Consider the following 21,930-nt stretch of genomic DNA (forward strand, 5'->3'; position numbering starts at 1 on the left):
TATATTGTTGATTCACATTATATGAATGTGTCATATTTATCCCGTTCCCTTTTGGACATTTAGGCCATGTGCATTTTTTGCTTTTATAAATAATGAAGCTGTGCATATACTTACTCATCACCTTTGTATACAACTCTGATTATGTCCTTAGTATAAATTTCTAGATGTGGAAGTCCTGGGTCAAAGGGTATTCAAAGATTCTGATATATGTTGCAGGAGGGTTGGAGGGCAAAGTATAGAATTTCATGCCTCAGTTCAAGGTATGACATATGAAATGAGCTGAAATTTAGCTGTTGCCTGAAATTTGTTGCATGCCTCTCTCCACAGGTGGCCAAAGCATTCTGGATGGCAATTGGGGGAGACAGAGATGAAATTGAAGGTCTTTCATCTGATGAAGAGCACTAAATTGTTCATCCTAGGTTTTGACTAACAAAGATGCTAGTTCTCTCATCCTGAGATATTTCCCTACTCAACCCGGTTATATTTTGCTGAAATCCCATTATCATGTTGGCTGCCTAACTTATTGATAGGGTCCCCTTAATTTTAGTTTTTAGTGGGTAAGGAGAAGTCTTTTCTCTCTCAGTATATTGTGAGGGTGTGAGGAGTACAATGATAGTAATGAGTGAGAATTTGGATTTTCTCTGTTCAGGGAGCTTGTGGCTCTGAGCCATGATGCTTCTTTGGGGAAGAAAGGAGGCTGCTGCAGATTTGGTTTGCGCTATAGTATAGGTGGGGCCAAAATCAGTGGCCCACAGGTTAGTATCCAACTAAAAAAATGCTTCTGGGCATTTCTTTTGAAGTTCACTGCTAGAAAGAATTGAAAAGCCAGTGTGAATTTTCAGACTATAATAAGTGAGGCAAAAATTTCCTACTGTGATGGGGATGAAACAAACCCCGTTCCCGAGTTGTTGTGTGTGAGAAAGAGAGGAGAGAGAGATCAGAGATCGCTGCCAAAGTAGCAACACCAAGGGGTGGGTGAGGATGTGAAATGTCAGGCAGTGAATTCTTGAGCACCTTGTTTTACTTCCTGGTTGATAGCTCCTCTGTGTCCTTCCAGGACTATACCCCTGAGGGAATCCCCTTTGTTCTTTATCCTTTGTTATGTTTGAGTGAGTCAGCCCTAGAGGAATTGATCACCAAAGGGAAAGTTCCCAAAGGCAGAGTAGAAAGTACAGCAAATAAAAATCCTCCTTTCTGTTTTTGTAGACATTTTTGTAATGCATGTCATTAACCTCGACTGCGATAGTTACTCCCCTGGCTCTAAACAGGCCCAGAGCACTGTGTATGAAGGTGCCGGCGTATGGGCTAAAAACCCCATTCACACGGCATGGCAAAAACACAGGCTAGGTCACAAGCAGAAGCAAGGTTCATGCCCTCTCCAGGCACCACCTTAACAAGCACTGCAACACCTGAATCAGATGGTAGAAGGAATGGAATGCTACAGGCTCAGGTGTGGGCCGGAGCCACCACTGAATCAGATGGTAGAAGGAATGGAATGCTACAGGCTCAGGTGTGGGAAGAGACACCGTGGTGATTAGAGCACTCAGGAAGAGGCATTCCAGGCAAAACTGGAAGCTGTCTTGCTTAGTGACCTTTTTTTCCTCCTTCCTTTTTTAAAAAAACTGTTCCGAAGGTCTTTGAGTCTGTGGTTCGCCACCATCCCATCAGTGTTTTCTGAGGTGACTTCATTAGCCACTGATTAGGAATGTAAGGGAAGTTGGCTCTGAGGTTGCAAAATGAAAGGTAGAATAAGCATGTTTTTCTTAACACATGGAAGGTTTTAGAAAATATATTAGGCCACATGGTTAGAGAAAACAGATGAGAAAAAGCTGTGAACTTGATTTTGTGGATTAAACGAAGCCAGGTGATTAAAATGTGATTTATTTATAAAGTCTGCTAATGTGTATTATTATTTTGTTGTTTTTCAGTAGGAAGTGTAAATGGGGGAAGCCTTACATCCTTCATTGGATTAGACATATACAAGGGTACTCCAAAAAGTTTGTGGAAAATAGAATTAAAAGACAATGCAAATCTTTCCATGAGCTTTTTGATGTAACTTTGCAGAGTGAGCAGTCTAAGAGTTTGTTAAGCTCACTATTTTGGAATCCACCGTGCACATGTATATCAACTCATGGATTTAAGACCTCAGCTGTCTGGGGCCTTCTAGAGGACATGTGGGATAAAGGTGTCTAATGGTATCTGCTAAAGGCCCATGTTAGGAAGAATGACCGTGAGCTAATACTGCAGTAACAGTTGCAGTCCATCTCATGTAACCTATGTACACACTACCACAAGTTATTATGGACCGTCCAGCTGGGATTTAAAATAAGAGATTCGGCTTTTTTCCTTAAACATATTTCTCTATTTGCGTTAACAGAGCGTTTGGCACGTGGTAGGCCCTTAATTTTGGTTGATAAGTATGGTTCCTTTTTGGTGAAAATGATTACAAAGTTTGAAGATACATGAGTGTTGGAGGGTAGAAAGAGACAAGAGTAAACTTTTTTTTCCCTGAGAAAATCATGTGTTATGCATATTTCTCTATTTGCGTTAACAGAGCGTTTGGCACGTGGTAGGCCCTTAATTTTGGTTGAAAAGTATGGTTCCTTTTTGGTGAAAATGATTACAAAGTTTGAAGATACATGAGTGCTGGAGGGTAGAAAGAGACAAGAGTAAACTTTTTTTTCCTGAGAAAATCATGTGTTATGTAATTTTAGAGTGATGAAGACGTAGATATTTTTAGAATTTTAAAATATGCTATCCTGCCAGAGTAAGAGAAGATTGACAGAACCAGCTTGCTTGCTCTCTATTTATAGAAATTGGCTGCATCTAATTCAGAGAAGCTAGAGGTTCAGAGAAGCTAGACTTAGATGGCTGAGTAATATGGGATGTGGTTCAAGGACCATAGAGCATGTCAGGCCATTCCTGCGAACTACTTATAACACATGAAATGTGATATATGGCTAATTTCATGTTCCCACTGTGGAGAGGTGGGGATAAACATTTTTGCCATGGATTGTCAGATTCCTTTAACCTTGGGCCAGTCTCTTTACAATGGCCATTGAGAGAGCATGTGGAGTGCCCCTTGCCCTGCCTTGGCCTGCCATGGAAAAACAGTCTTAGAAGAATCACTGTCTAAGGGTAAGATGAGAGCTCTGTGAACTATTCCAAGCTTGAGTGTTTGCTGATGCAAAGCTAAGTTTAGCAAACATGTGTCTAGTGTGGTCAGGGGTTCTGACTCATTGAACGTTCTGATTGATGGAGACAGAGTTTCAGTGAATGCTCTAGTGAGTTAGCTTTGCACTTCACCCCTCAAAAGTTTTACGATAGGCACTTTAGCTACAGCATTATGTCACTAAATACTAGGTGGAGAAAGTGTAAAAAATCTGGTCAAGTGTACTGAACCTAGTACTGTGTTAGTACATGGTCGGTTTGAAAACAGCACCCTAACTATTAACTTTCCCGTAATTTGTATGTCTCATAAAAGTAGAATGCTGACTGTGCAGGACAGAATTCTAGTTTTTGATTTAGATTCCACTTAGGATTCAGTTTAGTGACCCATTCTTACACCTTCGAAATGTAAACTCTTGCAGAAAGGGTCTTAGAAATTCTCTAAGTTTCATATTTTGGCATTACCTAGGTCTGTTATTAACATCACAAGTCTTGTGCTGAATGTAGATATCTTTACTCAGAGTTAAGTTCTTCCAGAATAGAAAGTATCTTGCTCAATTCTAACTTGTTCCTCTGACTTGCAGAATGAAGAATTAACAGTAAGAGGTAATAACAATAGTGTGAGCCTTTTATTGGAGCACTACGGAGCCCCACTCCAACCCTTAGTGATTTACAGTTCTACTCTGTTTCCTTTTGGCAAAGTATTGATTCAAAACCTGGCTCTGATGGTTATTACTGCATCTTTGGAACATGGGCTTGGGGGAAAGTAAAGAAAATTTTTCTTCTAAAACCCTTTTGTGAGTATCTGTTGATAGGCCCAAACACTTTCTCCCCACAGCTACAGATCCAGAAGGCATAAATAGGCTACATAAAGCCATTCTTGCCCAGTTTACTAACTAGGAAGCCTCCCTGGTTCTCTCTTATGAAGGAAATGACCAATCACTGCCTCTGCCCTTTCTGTTATTAACCAGGTGGCTTTAATCCTATAAGAATGTGGCCTAAGTAAGGCCTGGAGTGAAACTTTATGGAAACAGCAGCATAGTTTAGGAGAAAGAAGATTATTTTAATCTGAAATCCAAGAACATGGTCTGCACCAATTTTTCCTTCCCCCCAAATTCTCAGGAAATCATTAATGGTAAAGTTAGATGGCCTCAACCTTGTTCTACCCTGGTGAGAGCTGAAACAAGGATTAAGGGTCCAGCCAACACTGACTGTGAACCTTGTTGGTGTGAGACTCTGAGTTGGATGTGGCAGAGAATACAGACAGAAGGATATGGTTTCTCTTCCGAGAAGAGAAGCTCAGAGTCCAACTCAGGAGGGAGTAGGGGGCAAGCAAGCCAGGGTCACAAAAGACAGAATGCCAGGCAGAATATAAAAAGTGCTGTAACCAGCCTTCATTGCTGTGGGAAGGAGAGAGCAGAGTGGGTTGGGAAGAGCATGAAGTGCATCTTAGAGCCATGGTTCTCAAACCCCAGAGTTTCTGATTTAGTAGGTTTGGGGTAGGGCCTGAGAATTTGCATTTCTAACATCCCAGGTGATACTGATGCTGCTGGTCTGGGGACCATACTTTGAGAACCACACACTTAAGGGAAATAATACTTGAATTGAGCTAGAAGGATAAATAATTTGGGCAGATAAATGACTGGAAGCAGCAAAATTCTTAGTGGAGGTTATGGCATGAACAAAGGTATGGAAATAAGAAAGCAAGGGGATATTTTGGGAAACCCAAGTAGTCCAGTTGGCGAAATGGTGGTAAATAAGGATGGAGTGATGTTGGAGAGGACCTTTGAAATACTACCTTGTAGAGTCTGTACCTACCCTGGAGGTAATTGAGGAGCCAAAGGTTTTTGAGCAGAAAAGGCATCTATACATAATTACATTTTTTTTGCCATGGATAGAGAAGTAGAGGATGGTAGTAATTTTGCCATCTATTTATTGGCCCTGGACTAGAGGGAGAGAAATTAGGAGAATTTTGGAATAGCTGTGATAAAAGGTAATCAGGAACTTTTGGCGGTATTCTTTCAGTCATATATAAGGACTGACCCTAGGACAGCACAGTGGAAATGGGTGTAAAAGATATTGCTAAGATAGAATCTACTACATATGGGTACTGATTGATTTCATTTATTTGGCAAAAATATGTGGTGGCAAGAAGAAGCAAGGGATACAAGAATAAAATATATACCCTGCTGTTAAGGAACTCGCAACCTAGAGTGGGAGACAGACACAGTTAACACACCGCAGGGTAGGAGACTGTGGCAACAGAGACAGTCCTGAAAGGTTTCCTGGAGGAGCTGTCTGAATTGAGTCACAAAGTATTAGTAAAAGTTAGCCAGGCGAACTGGTGGCATGTGTCAGAAAGGCTGGGAAGCAGGGGATGGAGGCTGAAGAAGAGAAGTCGACATTCCAAGAAGAGGAAAGAGCATGAGCAGTCATGAGGCAAGGATGGCACATGAGGAACTATAGGCTGCTCGGCTGTGGAGCATAAGGGAGGGAGAGCTAGACAGGGGCAGGTGATGAGGGCCAAGTGTTCCGTGGTCAAGACCTTAGAATCTGTGCTGGGGGCCGGGGGAGGGGCGCCGTCTACTGGGAACATCTAAGGTCAGATAGGTTATTGGGGGCAGTATGAATGATGCATTCATGGGCAAGGAGGCTGGAGGCTAGGCGACTGGTTAGGAAGCAGTTGAGCAGGTGCTGGAGGTCCTGCAGTCGAGGGTGGGGAGAGCAGAGACTGGTGAAACAGGACTGATTGGAGGTGGGGAGGGAGGGAGTGGGGGAAGACCGCATTTTCCATATGTAGGTTGGGTAGATGGTTGTGTCAAAACTGGGGCTGAAGCCCAGAGGAGAGGGAGATGATTTAATAAGAGAAATGATAAATTGTGTTTTAAAGTGTGAGTTTGGGGCACTCATGGCACTTCCACGTGTCAGTAGCCAGCAGGCTGTTGGACATGAGTCGGAAGCTCAGGATTGATGTCTGGGCTATAAGTACTAATTTAAGAGTCATTAGCATTTATGTGGCATGAAATCATAAGGGTAGATGAGATCACTCAGAGAGGAATGTCAAGAGAACATACAGTGGTCTGGGAACACCAATGAGGAAGAAGTAGGCAGAAGAGGTAGGCCCAAGAAAAAGCGGAACGCATGAGAGGGCCGAGGAGAGCTAGGAAGTTCAGCCAGAAGGGCCTTTCCAGAAGGGAGATTTGATCAACAGGGACACCTATAGCAAAGGGGTGATGGAGAGCAAGGACAAATGCATCACGCTGCTCAGGACTTGGATGAAGGGAGGGGAGCGGCCAGTTTGGGGGTGCTATGTTTTGGATCATGTCTAACAGGTAGTTGGAATTTAAAGTTGTGGAGCTCATGGAACAGGTTGGGTTAAAGGTACCAATTTGCGAGTCAACTGTTGAGAACTATCGACTATATAAAACCTTGGGAAAAGTTGTTTAGAGGGCAGGTGGGTGAAAGAATTGGCCAAAGAATAATCATAAAGGCAGGAATTTGATGTGATTTCATGGAGGCCAAATCTATAGGCCCATATGTGCCCTTACTGTGAAATCTGCCTTCCTCTTGGTAAGGGGAAATGTGTGGACTCTGGTGAGGACCTTAGAAGAAAGACTGCTACAGATTCAGCCAAGGAAACAATTTTGAAGTCTTTCTCCTTGGGAGTTTTGAATTCAAAATAAATTTTCACAGGAGCTAATAGACAAAGTCATCTGAACTGGAAAGTATGTGACTTATGAATCTAAAACTACCTCCATGCCTGGGGGAAGACTAATCTGATGGCATTTAGGACACACAACAGTATGGAAGAGGTAGGCCAGGAGAGGACCAGCAGAAGCAAGAGGTGGCAGAGCTTGAGATTTGAGTGGTAGCATTCAGTCATTTGCCAAAGACCTTCAAGTATTGGGGAAATGAACACGAAATGGCATTGCAGAGAAAGCATCAGTGGGACTTGTGCAGTGTTTAGATGTGGGGATCAGGGAGATGCACTGACTGAGAAACTTCTGACTTTTGTGCAGCTGATCCAGGGACTCCTGCTGTCACTGAAGGACTGGCTGGCATTGCATGTTGCCTTTGGTGAGTGAATGCGGACTGGCAGAATACGGCCTGGCACATCACTGGTCAAAGTACATCTGGGCTTGCAGACATTTTCCTCTGGTCCGCTTGAGCTGAACTCTGAAGCCCCTGGGACCTCTCTGGGCTCCATTTAAAATCTTCTCTGTACCCAGACATAGCAGCAAGAATCAGACTGCACTCCTGGCACAGAAGCTTTTCAATGAAAAGTTTATTAGAAGGGCATTTACAAGAAGAAGAGGAGGAGAGAAAGGACACACATCTTTAACAGTAGGGGTACAATTCTTAAACAAACAGGTGCTCTGCTTTTAAGATACAAAAGTTAGAAAAATCTAAAACACTATAAATACGTACATGCTTTTTACAAAGATCATAAAAGGTCAGGCTGGCTGAATAGTAAAGATAATCAACATCCTCCACGTTCTACTCCCCACCCCCACCACACACGATGGAAAGGGAGTCCAGACACCTGGTTGCACAGCAGCAGTGAAGGGGAGTGAAGGCTTCCTGGGTGAAGACGGCTCCATTTCTCTGTGTAAAGTTTTCACCCCTAGAAGGGGCAGGGGGCTGGGTCAGAGGACCCCTGTGAAAGGGCCTAGATTTGATTCAGCTGCCTGTTTTTACATGCTGCCACTTGTTTAGCCAGCCTGGTTTGGTGTTTCTGGATGCTGAGCCAAAAAAGCCACTACACTCCCCACCAACACTCAGAACTGGCTATGCCCCAGCTCTTCCAGCCGCTGTCCTTGGGAGGAGAGACCTTTCCAACTTTCTTAAAAAAATTAAATAGTTATCTGTCTGAATAGTTTTAAGAAATTATTACATAAATATAAAAACACCAGAACGCTAGAGTATACATTATTTCTGCATTAAAAAGAAAATCAATTACAGAACCACTGAGAATTGCTCAATCCAGTTTACACGAGAGTTTCTTTTCTGTGGTAGGTGTGTTTCTGAAAAGTTGCCTCGACATCAAGTCATTTTCCCCACTGGCTGACACCTCCCATTGGAGGTGCTTCAGCTTCATTTCTGATCCATATCCTCTCGCATACATTGTTCTGCTTTCCCCACCCACTTAAGAAGTGGCTGATGCTCCTTAAAAGGGTGATGTACATTGTGAAGACTGGCACTTCAAGGGGTCCTACAAAGGAACATTTATGCCACACAAACTAAAATGGTACAACTTAGCTGTGTTGAGATTTTCTTCTAGTAATATGGGGACATGTGTGTGTTTTGGGGAAACTCCCAACCCTAGCCATTTAAAGTCACACAGTAAGAAACAGGTCCAGAGCTGAACTTGTGCTCTCTTGCTACTGGTAGCCCCCTTGATAAACAGTCCCATGAGTAGCCTACAGATTCTTTTCCCTCCTCCTCCTCTTAAGGACTAAGGAGAGTGGCCTACTTTGAGCTCTGGCCCTGTGGAGACGATCATGAGCCTCAGAAATGGCAGCTTAGGACTAAGAATGAAATCAGATATTTGCCTTCTCCCCAGACTACTCACATACATGCATGACATGCACACGCCACTTAAAGAAAACCCTTCTCCTGTGGTTTGAGTAAAAGCATTGAGCCCTGGAATATGTCCAAACTCTAGGAAGCCAAGGGGAGATGGACAAAAACAAAACAAACTAAGCACATGATATGTGCTATAGCTCATTTCAATACATTAACAATGATTTAAAAAAAATAATCACGGTCAATAAAAAAATACACAGACAACATAAGGACAATGGAAAAGTCTGCCAGCAGCCTTGCCCTCATGTATGTTCTTCCTAAGTTAAAGAGTCAAAGTCCCTGCTCCTGACTCTAGGCTTGTCTCAAAATGTCAGCTCTTCTACAGCCTGCCAGGAAGGTGGCCAACTGAGATGATGTTCCAGCACAGGCCTGTAATCCAAACCAGCTGGGGTAGCTACCTACATATGGGCCGGAAGGATCTAAGTTACTAAATAAAGTTGAGGGGGCGGGGGGGAGTAAAAGTTGGCTCCTCGGGAGGTGCTGAAGACAAGGATCTATGCCCCAGTGCCACTTGGGTCAGTGTCAGCCCAAGCTGCAAGGTGAAGACATGGCAGGGAGCCAGGGGCAGGGGACTGCATGTGGTTATGTCACCTGGACAAGCTACACTTAAAGCTGCTGTCCAGCAGCCACTGTCACACCTCTAGAATTGCCCTGGTTTCCTCTTGCCCCTTTCAACTGTCCTTTAAAAAAGTTTTTTGATGTATAAATGACATTCATAAAGCAGGATCTTAAAACTAAGAAAACTAGTTTTGTGACTTAAAGGAAGGACACTAATATTACACATGCCAGAGCACCTATATAGCACTCTATGATGGGAATGGCACCGTTTCCTAACCTCTAAAGAGGACCAAATTTATTTTCCATGATGCCAAAGGTGGGCTTGCCTACAGTTTCCTCACACGTCCTCCTCCAGTGGTCTGTTCAATAACGAAAAAGGGCCTCCTGGAAGTAGACTTCAGGTCTGAACATTGAGGGTTCTAAGACACCATCCAGATGTAGCCAAACGTGATCAGGCTGCATTTGAAACCAGTTCCAAGCACCTGGAGAATGGTCGTGTGCCACAGGAAGCCCTTAGGGGATCGCGCAGCAGGTGGTGAATGCCAGCGCTCAGAAACCACTGCCCAGGGCTTTTAGGAGAGGGACCACAATTGCTCCAGCAGAAGCTGAAATGCAATACTGGTGCCCTGAGTCTCAGAGCTGACCAGGAGCCTGAATGCACATACAGGAGGTGCAGGGGGCTTCCTCTGTTTGTTAGAAGCAGTCCACAGATCTTTTCACACCAGGCACAAACTTCAGACCCGCAGAATTTGGCCCTCAGAGGAAATGAGGGGTTTTGTATTGTCTCGGTTCTGTGTTGACACCCCTGCTAAAAGACTCCCAAAAGTCAGCCAAGGTGCTCCTTCCATCTTTTCCTATGTCCCAGGAGGCTTCAGGAGCAGCTTCGTACCTGAAAATCAAAATCTCCAGGCTAGAGCTTCAGAGTCACAGGGTCCTGCAGTTGAGGCACTGGGAAGCCCCCAATATCTTCATATAGCATCAGAAATTTCATCACATTTAAGGTTTTTAACCTGCCAGAAGTATACACTTTCTTCCCTTCACCTGGAATAAGACAGGACTTCCATAGGAAATCCCTTTATTTTTCCTGGTATAAATCCATGCAAAAATGTGGGATAAGTCATTTCATACAAAAACAGCAGCAAAGAATAAAGTACCAAACTGCAGGTGGCAATTCTGTCTGCTGTATTCTGGAAAAGGCCAGTAAAAGAAGAGGGTTTTGTTTCTTTTTTCCAGTTGAAATAATGTATACTAGTCTTCTCCCTAATTGCCACTGGGAATAGTACTTTTAATACACAATATAACTGCTAGAGTTGTCACTGATGATGCTCTACCATGAGCTAGATAATCTTATATCCCAGAGGGTAAGATGACAGACCTCTCTGCATAAAGCATGCAATTTTCAAAGGTGTAAAAAAATTTTAACAGCCCTTTTCATTTGCCTATGTTGGCCTGAAATTTTTCCCTTCTGGTGAATTTGCTTCTGTAAATTTCACCTTCCAAAAGCGCTGGCAAGTGTCTCAACAAAACCTGGGAAAGCTTCACCTTGGGGAGAGAAGGGAGAGTAGTAGTTGCTGGGTTCCACTCTGGTTTCCCAGTCAATGCACCAACCCATGATTTTTTAAAAAAATATAAAACAAACATTTAAAGGAGCATATGATAAAGTTGATTTAATTAATGCAACTGACTACATAAACCAATATAGCTGTATGCATCAGAACATGGTGAGCTTTCACAGATGACTGGAGATGCACTCAGTGTAGTGCTGCCTTAGCCCAAACACCACACAACTGCCTCTTGCTTCATGTGAACCCTTAACGTCATTCAAATCTCTTTGAGATTAATGTGATAATAGAAACTACACATTGCATACACACTGAGCCTCGGCAGGTCCTTCCAACTTTTCCAAGTGAGAAAGGACAAATTTAAGAGAGTTTTTAAAGAGGTGGCTCTCACCAACTTTTCCCATTGTCCCCTGAGCACGTTCTGCTGAACACACACCACTCAGTATATTCTGGGAGGGGAGAGAAACAAGTCCCCTCCCCACCCCAAGGCAATCCAGCTCACAAGGTGCAGGGTCTGCAGAACATAGGGCTTGGTTGGGAATGCTCAGTTGAGGTGTTTGTCCAAAGCGCTGGAGAGCTGGGCATGAGGTCTGCTCATGGCTCAGCAGGCTTTTCCCTACCTAGAACATCTTTCTAAGATGAATTCCACACTCCAGTCCTGGACAGAGGGGTGTTTCCTGTTGGACTGTGACATCCCAGATCGCTATCATTTTTAAAAAGAGGCTGGGGGAGGGGGCAGATGGTGAAATTCTACCTGTTCACTCAAGCCACCAGAGCAGAAGCCATTTCTTGCCCTTCAAACTGGGGCTTAAGGGTAAATGTGTTCAGCAGACACATCTGTTCGTAAAATCCATCTCTGGGTTTGCTTTTATGTTTTGGAAAACAGGTTGGTGCCACTTCAGTTGAGGGAGAAAAATTTCTTCTTCTTTGACAATGGGTTGAGTAGAGTTCCAATTTTCTCCACCTCCTACATGGCCATTTTCCCCAAGCCCACCCTCCCCGCCCTCCCCCTTCACACCCAATGTCTCTAAGACACACTGGAACAGCGGATGCTTGGGGAGCCCATCTGGGTGAGGACCTTGTCAAGCCACTGTAAAGGCCCATTCAGGTGCAGCTCGATCCAGCAGGGAGTGCTGGTCACTGTCTGTCTCCTGCAAGAAACAGGGAAAGGGGTGGAGTGGGGGACTTAAAAAATGTCCAGAGGGACACACATACAAGTCAGAACACCTCTTTCTGCTTTGGTGACAGTCTTCTTCTAAAAGCCAGAGATACATCCTATCTTGTCAGACATTACACTAAAGGAGGTGCCAATAACTTGCTGAAAATATCAGGTAAAATTCTTCTAACCAGGGGAGGACTTTGAGTAAATCAGGTTCTCTTGAGGGGGAGGAGATGGGTCTTACAGAGTTAAACATGTAAGGTCCGTTCCAAGGTACCCCAGACGCCCCCACTGCAGAGGACCTCCAGCCAGGCAAAGGTCTCCCTGGCTCCCATCTATACCAAATGGGCACCTGTAGCTCCCCCACCTCCAGACCAGGGCCCAGCCGCAGCAGGCTGCGATGACGCGTGTCTGTCTGATTGAGGGGTGTTTTTTAATAAAGCGCCGACAGAGTCCACATGCCTTCGGCTCCCAATGTGCTGATATAATTCCTATCTACGGCCTTATTTTGGAAAATCTTATGAGCAGAGTGAGCCACGGAACAATTACTGGAAAAAACCAAGGCACACCACACGTTTCTTTTCCCCAAAGCACTTTGTCTAAATTCAGGCTGGTTGATGACGCAGCTCGCAGGCGAGCTCCCAAAGGCCTCCATGGAGCAAAGGCTATCTGCTGAGGCTGGAGGCACTGGTGCCAGCTGGAGGTGAGAGACCCGGGCCCTGGGCCCTGTAGTTGGCCACCTTGCAGACAGAAGGGCTGAAACCTTACTCTCCTTGGCCCAAGAGGCAGGAGAAGGGCAAGACCATTCTGGGAAAGGGCCACACCCACTGTTTGGCTGCGGGGCCTTGCTGCCAGGAGGCGGTGATGCGGTGGGCCGTACAGGACTGTGCTGGCTGTGCTGGCGGTACGTCCTGCACAGTGAGACAGTGCCCCCAGGGAAGGCTTCCACTGCCAAGGAGCCACTTCCCGGCAGGCACTCAGAGCTATAGGGCCGCGGTGCCGCTGTCCTGAAGGTGCCGCCCTCCCCACTTGGCCTACACTTGCCCCAAGTGGGCAAGACGCTCCAAAGTGGTCCCTGACTCAGCCCTGGGGTGTCTGCCCGGTCAAGGGTGCCCAAGTATGGCCCTCTGGATGACAATCTGGGAGTGAAAAGAGCAAATGGACTTCCCCCTGCTCCTGGGGTCTATCTTTAAATATTTCCCTTCCCCACTAAAAAAAAATGTTAATTTTCTAATCTTTCACTCTTGTTCCTGAAATGATCTAAGCCAACGCTCAAAGGTTGGCTAAAATGTTTTTCTGGCTGGACCACTGGGCCTGGTTTAATGTCTTCGGCCATCACAACATGATAGTAAGTTCTGAAGTGTGACCACTTTAATTGCTCAGTTGGTCACTCCCAGATTTCAGAAGGACCACAGAGACCAAGGTGCTACGGTGACACAGAAGAGCAGAAAATACGGTCAATGCGAGAGGAGAGTTTTACAGACCGAAACCCTCTAACGAGAATCTGACTTTCCATAAGTCATGCTCATCTGGATTTCATTATAAATGGTGGCCCAGAGCCAATCCTGAAATGGGTTTGGCCTGAGTTCAGAATGACTGCAAAACAAAATGGATTCCAAACATCTGGAAAAGCGCAGAGAAGGGGAGAGGAGCTTGCGAGGCGCTGGCTCGCGGCGGGGTGTGGGGCGGAGGGAGGGGTGCAGAGCCCTGTCTCTTGGGAAACTCCTGCCTGTGTGGGGAACGAAAAGGGACTGGGTTCTCTGAACCCAAACCACAATGGTATGAGAGATTCAACCAGGAGACCAGGCAGTAGTATCAGTGCCATGTTAACCCAACACCTGGAATTCTAAAAAAATCATTTCTTTTCTGAGCAAGGAAACTTGGTTTCTTTATGACTACCCCAACCTCCTACTCCCTTCCCTGATTCTCAGTTTTAATATCCTGGATCCTCAGGGTCACCAGAGCCCCCGAGTCAGGAACGATGAGGTAAAGACCTAACTTACTAGCGTGGGTCATTCTGGAACCATCTGCCCAGAATGAAGAATGAAGAAGGAGCCAAGAGGGCACAGTTCTAGGCTCAGCTTTTCTACGAATGAAGTCCCTTCAGGAAGTCACTCTCCCTCCCTAGGCCTTAGTTGCCTCATCTGTACAACAGTGGACGAGGCCAACGTCCCCACCGAGGGCCGTGGTGCGCCTGAAACGGGCGTGTGTGTTTACAGCGCTTGAGAAACTCAAGCACGAGGGAGCGCTGTTCTGCTCATCGCCGGGGCTGAGCCGGCCCCTCCGCCTGCCAGCCCGCGGCCTCTCACTGCTCTCAGGCGTGAGGCCTGGCCCAGCTCAGCTCTGCTGTCCTCAGTCTCCTGGACCGGCAGCACCCACAACCGACCTGTATTCCGCTCCCCAGCCTTTGACGAAGCTCATGCGGATGGTGCACATTCGGGTCAACTGGTAGACGGCTTCAAAGCCCTGGTTGACAGACTGAGCCAGGAGGGCGGCAAACTCCTGGTTGTTGAAGATCTTCAGGTTGCACCCTGTCAACGAAACAGCAACTGCGCTGGTGGGGACGGGAGCGTGCGACATCTGTGGCTCCCCTCCTGGCTAGAGCAATCCCTGCATCAGCTGGTGCAAGGGGCACACGACCGTTTGGTGCAGTAGCCACATACTCCATGCTCAGCACTGTGCGAGGGATGGGCCCACTCGGTCCCCACCCTTTAATCCATCACCCTCACTGGAGAGATGCAGCTGACAATGTGAGAGGGGAAATGAAAAGCGGGCCCGGAAGCTCCAACTCCTAGATCTGCAGGCGTGCTGAGAAGGAAGACTGCAAATCGTGCTACCGAGAAAGAAGGAGGTGGTTTGGAAAGGTGGTCCTGCCGTGGGAAGAGGGGCCAAAGCAGGACTCCAGGGACTAGAGAGAAGGGACTGAGCCAGGATGCCCAGGCAGTGTGTGGAGTCTGGCTGCCCACCTGGGCACAGGCGCTCTGGCCGTGGGACAGCAGGGAGTGCTGGCAGAGACAGGCTGGCTGCAAGGCTACTGGGCCTGCCATTCCAGCAGGAAGCTCGGCAGAGCGCCCCTGCACCTTCCACCCAGGCTCCTCTGACGAATCTGCCTCATGCTTGGGCCAGGAGGGAGTGAGAGATCTGGGCCACGTTTTGGCCTCTGGGCACAAGGCTGGGTTGAGGCGACATTCACAGTAAAGTGAAGGTGTGTGTCTAATTCTCCAGACAGTAAAACTAGAGACAGGCACAAATAAAGTTTAAAATAAACTTCTTGTTTGAAGTCCTACTGCCTGAGTGCCAGGAATGTGTCAACCAGAAAAATAAAGACAAAAGCACATGCCGGAAATAAGCAAAAGGTGAGCTGAGGTGACACTTATGAGTGGCCCAACACAGAGCTCCTAATCTTGTTGTGTGACTCTGGGCTGGTCATATTCTCTGTGTGACCCTGTGTCTCCTCTGTAAAATGAGGGGCTGGCCTCAGAAGTCCCCCCAGCTCTGACACTTTGTGAGCTGACAAATGATACCGGAGCCAACTCAGCCCTCACCCAAAAGATGGGGGTGGGCTGGGGAAGGCAGTGGGCAGAATGCCAAGAATGCAACTGAGCCTCATTTTCTCCAAGGGAAAGTGAGGTGGAGCAGGGCAGAAGACTGGGTGCCGGCCCCCAGCAGAGCCAAGCAGAAGAGCACTAGACTCCAGAGTCAGCCCATCAGCGCTGGGCTCCATCCTGGCTCGACCACTTACTAGCTGTGTCCTTGGGCAGGTGGTTTAACCTCTCTGAACTTGTCTCCTCAACATATCTCCTTACTTGTAGAGCCAGAAAAACTGGAGAGGACTAAATGAGATCAAAGATATAAATGTACTCTGCAGACGCAGCCACAAAATGCTCTGGAAAACATGGAGCGCTGTTATTTGACTTCTGCATTCTCCCGTTTACCCTGCACATGGCCCACCATTCCACTATCATCTGCTACTAAGAGGGCAGGAAAGGACATACCACACACGTGCCACAGGCAACGGCCTGACCCAGGCCACATGCTCTACCAGCCAGTCACAGACCACATTCCACGGGCTGCATGCTCAGTGGCTGCGTGCCATGTGAGAAGTGGGCTTTGGCCGGGGCTTTCTGCCTGAAGAGGCCTTAGGTAGGATCAGCCACCTGCCTGACCTGGCTGTCCAGGCCTGGCCCTGTCCAAACCACCCTCTGGGGTACAGCCTGCCACATCTTCTTGGGGTACAGGTGGGATTCATCAGTCCCACTCAGAAAACACTCACGAGTTCCCCAGAATAAACATGTTCTCATGTCTTTCCACGGCCTGGTCCCATCATTCTTTAAATGTCTCCCCTGATTGTCTTTTACTTGGCCCTTTCTCCAGCCAGAGTGCCGCCCATACCTGCCCTGACCCCATTACCTCTCGGCCTTTGCCCATACTGTTCCCTCTGCCTAGAAGGCCCTCACGGGCTCCACCCACCATCTCCCTGAGCCTAAATCTCCCCATCCTTCAAGGCCTGAATGCTTTCTCCTCCATGAAGCCTTCCCTGATCCATCCTGATGGTTCATTGTGCTTTCTCCCTATCTGTGCTGCTTGCCTGATGCTTAACACCCCTCCCTAGTATTAAACTCCCTCGTGTCTTTGTCTTATAAGTCCCACAGGTCTGTAAGGTCTGTGGGGACAGTAGCAAGGCCCCACCCACTCCAGCACCTGGCACGGTGCCCCACATGCTATGCATGCTTGTGGGATGAATGAGTGAAGGAAGGAAACCACACTGCCTGAGCACCTATGCACACAGGGCAATGGGCAGGCACCCACAGGTTAAAGGCAGATCTAGTAGATGCTGCGTCTGCTCCCTGGAGATTCAGGGAAAGCACAGTCAGATAGCTGGGCAGAGGGAAAACCCAGTCGAATCATGTCCACATTGACAATGCAAACACCAGTGAGGAGAAAAGGTAAGAAAGGTGGACTCTCTCCAGTGTCCCAGGCATGCACCTTGGGAGAGGACCTCAGGGCAGGGGTGGGTGTGTGGGTGGCTTACCTGGTGGGATCTTGCAGACGGTGGCTGGGTGCCAGCCATAGCGCTGGTTACAGTTGGGAGACTGGACAAAAATAGCGCTGTCGCTGAGGCACTCTGCAAAGACCTCCCCTCCGATGTAGTAGAGCCGCACACCTCTCCCTAGAGAGATTAGGTGAGACTGGACCAGAGCGCCTTTGCCCACACACAGGGGCCCTGGGGCCAGCTGAGGCTAGCAAAGGAGGCAGAGCTGCAGCAGGTGCTCCAACGGCTGGTTCTCTGCCAGCTTCCCCAGGCAAACAGGACCAGAGCCCCAGCATAAAACCCAGGTAGGGGAAATCCTGGGCAACGGTGGGCTCCTAAAGCCGAGGGAGGCAGATGACAGGAGAAAAGAGCAAGGGTTAAGTCTCAATGACAGCCTCTGCCACTGACCAGCCATGGGCCTCAGTCAAGTTACTCAGCCTGTGACCCTGAGCTGCTTTGTCTCTGGAGTGTGGGTAATAGTAACACCTACCTCACGGGGTTACTGTGAGACACACGGAAGTGCCTGATAAGTGCCAGCTGCTGCTGCTGCTGCTACAACCACCACTTGGCCCCTTCCCACTCCAAGAGTCAGGTTTGCTCAGTAAACCTGCCCGGCTCCTTCTGAGGAAGCAGACGCCCCAGGAACCCTTCACTGCGGGGATAGCTCAGTGCTACCTCCGACCTTTCTCTCCTCAGTGCATTTTTCTAAAACATTCCATAGGTTTATATCATTTACTTTTCTTTCATCTCTTAAATCTACTCCAGATGGACAGAAATTATTTTTAAATTGGCTCTGCAATTCAAACAGTTACATAAACACTCTGACAGTGACCTCTCTGCTCAGCCAGGGGACATTCTCCTGCATGTGAAAGTATGTGTTCTACTCCTGGGGAAGAGGGCCGGAAAATGGAGCCAGATTTTACAGGCCCAACACTGAGTGGGATGGAAACCAGGTGACTGATCTGTGCCACCTGACGTCCCCTGACCTACCTACCATCCCCACTACTGTCCCATCCCCCCACTGCTCTCTTCTTGTCTCAGTCCTATAGGGTGTGGTGTCATGTAGACGTGCTGGGTGCTGGAGGCCTGGAGTCACAGGACGGGGATCTGCGTCACATCGGCCAAGAGCAGGGGAAGAAGTGCGGATGGAAGACTCAGACCAAAAACGTTTGTTTTGTTTTGGTAATTTTTTAAAAAATTATTTTTAAAATACAGAAAAGTATAAAGATAATAAGTAAACATCTGTGAATTCTACCCAGAATTAGTATCTTTTTAAAAGTAAAACAACAACAAAAAAAAAACCAAACAAGTAACTGTCTGAGAAGGACAGGGGTTTGACATTGGGGGCTGCTTGTCATTGACTGACTATGTGGCTCAGCACAGCTGTTCCCCACCCCCACTCCCAGGCATCAGGTTATTCCCTGGAAAATGAGCACAGGGCCCTAGCCATGGCTCCAAACTTATCTTCTCTTAACTACAGAGTCCTCTCTCCAAATGACATCATCTGTGAGTCCACCCCCACTTGAAGTGGAGCCAGCTCCCCCTCTGCTGCCCTGCCAGCTCCTGAGTTTGCCTCCGGGGCCCCTCAGCCACCCTTGGGGCTCCAGGCTGCAGGACAATGTCTGAGAATATCCCACTTCGCTATCTCTGTGGCCCTTCTAAGTGCTGACAGTCTGTGATTCTGGATCGTAAAATTACAAACATCCTTAGCACAATAACTTCATGAGCCAACCGAGTGATACACAGCACAGTGTCATCTTCCCCTAAACTAACAAAGTGATCTTTTCCTTATGTTCTGGGTGTTAGAAGACGGACTGTTAAGAGTAGTGGTATTTGGGCAGTGGGCAATTCTTGTCTCTACCTTTTTTAAGTTGTCTAGAATAATCAAATATGAAATTAACAACAGATCACTCTTCCAAGGATGACTGCCTACTTATCAACTTACCTGTACTTCAAGGGTATTTTTATTAAAACAATTCCATATGTTGCCTTTCTCATAGACTTCCCTTTCTTGACCTCTTAAGTGAAGTATGTTCCTCTGTGGCTTCCAAATTTTCACAGATTATTTATATCTTTGAGTGGGAATGACCAAGCAACCTGAACTCTCCCCGCCTGGCCCCTAAATGAGGCAATACAGAATTTGGGGGCCCACATGGGGGGAGTGAGTCCCCTCCCCAACCCCAGCAGGGGGCACAGTGCAGCTGGAGGTAGGGGTGAGGATGGGGGTGAGATATGGGGCAGAGGCTGCTCATGCAGGGGCCTGGGGTGGGAGGAGAGGTGGGGAGTGCGACTGCCTGGTTACCGATGTGCCTCCGTGTGAGCTCCACCGCTGCGTTCCTGTTGACATTGGAGAGCAGCCCTAGGCAGAAGCGCTCCGAGTTGGAGGGGTCGGTAAAGCCATCCACCGTCATGGACGGCTGCGAGGCGTGGAATGTCTCCCCAACACGCTGGTTCAGCTCGTAGTAGGAGATGGAGCACCAGAAAGCCGGCTCGCAGTAGGTGACTGGCTGCAGGTCTGTGGAGACAGCGTGGGCAACTGGGTCAGCAGGTCACCCCAGGCCCCATGCTCCCTCGATGGGGTCCCGTGGATGCTTGGAAGACTCTTTTCCACCTCTCAGAGGGTATTAATAATCTTTTGCCCCCGTGCCTTTTATTGTAGAGTATAAAACTTATAGGATCCAACACAGCAAGAGACTCAAATCTGCAGGAGCATTCCATCGGCCTTGAACTCTATGTGTGTAAAGAGCCATTGATTTCACTTATCGTTAGCTTGTACAGGCCCTCCTTCCCCGAGCCTGGCCTAGACGTGGATTGAAGCAGTCTTCAAGAACGGGCTGGGCCAAATCTGAAGAAGACCAGGCACCAACCGGCACCTGGGCAAACCTGGTGCACGGACCTGGTGCACAGACCTGGTGCGCTCTCACTTACACGGCCCTCTCCCAGCCTCTCTTCCAAGGTCCCCAAAGTAACCCAGACTAATCTCTGTCCTCGAAAGGCTTCCAGTTTTTGGCTCTGCATGGCCTTGGGCAAACTTGTAGCCTGTTGAGCAGCAGTTTCTAAGCCTAAAATGAAAGGCTGCAGCAGCCCAGTGGGTTCCAAATGGAGCCTGGGGTCTGCGAACCACACGCTCCAGGCACTGTCTGGTGACTGCGCCCGGGGGCCGTGTCTCTTATCACAGAAACTATTTTCTAAACTTGTCTAGATGCCAGCTGTTGGGTGGCTAAGACACAAACTCACCTAAAAGAAAGTATGAATTTGTCTAGTTGTCAATCTGTACAGTCTCAATCAGGGGCTCCTCAAAACAAAACTGCCATCTTATGAGGAGCTGGTTCTCCTTCTCAAGAGTTGGGAACCACTGAAATAGAGGTTTCCTCTCACGCGATCCCAGCTTTCCACTTCCAGTTCCTAGCACTCCCTCGCCTTCCTCGCACCTCCAGCCATGCCAGCTGCACAGCCGCCAGGTCCCTGCCCCACCCGCACGCCTCCAGCATCCCTCGCTGCAACGGCTCCACCCTCCAGGCCCCTCCGCCAGGCCCTCGGAATTCCTCACTTGCATCAATGCCACGGTCTCCTGACCAGGACTGCCCAGCACCCCCGTCCAGCCATTTCTCTGTGCTGTGCTGACCCCTGACCAGGATGGCCAAGCCCACCACACCTTGCTGGCTACCTACCTGAATCCCATGCACGTGCTGAAGAATCGGGGGTCTCCTGCTCATTCCTACTCCTCCATCTCACCCCCTCAGCCCAGGTCACTCTCTCTGGCTCTCTCTTAAATATACTGGAAGCTTAGTGTGCATCTTTGTGCAAGCTGGTGTCTGTGGGCATCCTGACTGTCCGACTGCACCACGAGGTCCCAGGGCCCAGCTGACGTCTCTCCCACCTCACTTTAGCCCTTAGTGTGTGGCCTGACAGGAGAGGGGCAGGAAAGGCTCGCTGTGCCTAAGGCAGCACTGGCCGAGAACCCCGCTCACTGTCACCCTGCTCACATGCCCCTCGGACGTGTGTAAAGGCCAAGAGAGAAAAATCAGAAGCCATTCTGCTACAGGGAGGGGCCTTGGTGCCCCTGAAGGACAGACTGGACCTGATCTCCTTCTGGGGTCTTGGCACACTATCCCTGCTAAGGGTGAAGAACGCTACCACACATGCAGGAGATGCACACAGTGATGTTCCCTGCACGCAACACACACCCAGGAAGCGTCAGCTGAGGGATAGGACCCCCTGGATTAGGTTCTCAACCTGGGCACTACTGACATTTGGGGCCAGGTAATTACTTTGTTGGGAGCAGGAGAGGTTCCATACATCACAGGATATTTAGCAACAGCCCTGGCCTCTACCCACTAGATGCCAGTAGTAAACCATTCACATCACCCACCAAACTGTGACAATAAGAAATGTCCCCAACACTGCCACATGTCTTCTAAAGGGGCAAAATTGCCCCCAGTTGGAAACTATGGCCCGGGATGTTTGCCCAGGTCATGGAAAGCCAGGCGGACTGGAGGCCACCCGTGGTTCAGGCACAGATGAGCTGTACACCTGTAAGCAAACCAGCTCAACTCTCTGAGATTCATGCTCCAAACCGCCCACCTGCAGCCACCTAAGCCCCCAGTCCTCTCTGCCACCAGTGCTGTTTGTGGATGGACTGAGATAACACATGCAAAGTGCAGGGCACACATCAAACACTCCATATGTGGTGTTAAAAACAATCATATTAGCCTTGATTACATGAACTTGAGAACATCCTCTCTCGACCTCCATCTCAAGAGTGGCAAAGCACCCTTGCCCCTTTCCTCTCTTCCTGGGGGTGGGGGGGAAGACAGGGATGAAGGTAGGGGATCTAAGCTGCCTAATGGGGAAGGGAGGAGTGG

General features: G+C 48.1%; 2 protein-coding genes and 1 pseudogene across 3 annotated transcripts in view; 1 reads left to right on the top strand and 2 right to left on the bottom strand.

Moving 5' to 3' along the window:
• The window catches only part of AAGAB (alpha- and gamma-adaptin binding protein), a 41,420-nt gene extending 40,487 nt beyond the window's left edge, over positions 1-933 (top strand). Inside the window, exon 8 of the mRNA XM_008572504.1 lies at positions 324-933. Coding sequence (XP_008570726.1) covers positions 324-405 — 82 coding nt within the window. The 3' untranslated portion in view covers positions 406-933. The remainder of the gene's footprint in view (positions 1-323) is intronic.
• A 6,500-nt stretch (positions 934-7,433) lies between these two features.
• LOC103590292 lies at positions 7,434-11,846 on the bottom strand (annotated as a pseudogene).
• The window catches only part of SMAD3 (SMAD family member 3), a 121,668-nt gene continuing 110,690 nt past the window's right edge, over positions 10,953-21,930 (bottom strand). For both annotated transcript variants that reach the window (XM_008572500.1, XM_008572501.1), the window contains exons 6-9: positions 19,368-19,580; positions 17,066-17,203; positions 14,420-14,564; positions 10,953-12,025 (exon numbers count right to left, since the gene is read on the bottom strand). In XM_008572500.1, the coding sequence (XP_008570722.1) occupies positions 11,902-12,025; positions 14,420-14,564; positions 17,066-17,203; positions 19,368-19,580 (620 nt within the window). In that variant the 3' untranslated portion in view covers positions 10,953-11,901. The remainder of the gene's footprint in view (positions 12,026-14,419; positions 14,565-17,065; positions 17,204-19,367; positions 19,581-21,930) is intronic.

Source organism: Galeopterus variegatus, unplaced genomic scaffold (genome assembly GCF_000696425.1).
Source record: "Galeopterus variegatus unplaced genomic scaffold, G_variegatus-3.0.2 Scaffold794, whole genome shotgun sequence".
Lineage (NCBI taxonomy): Eukaryota > Metazoa > Chordata > Mammalia > Dermoptera > Cynocephalidae > Galeopterus > Galeopterus variegatus.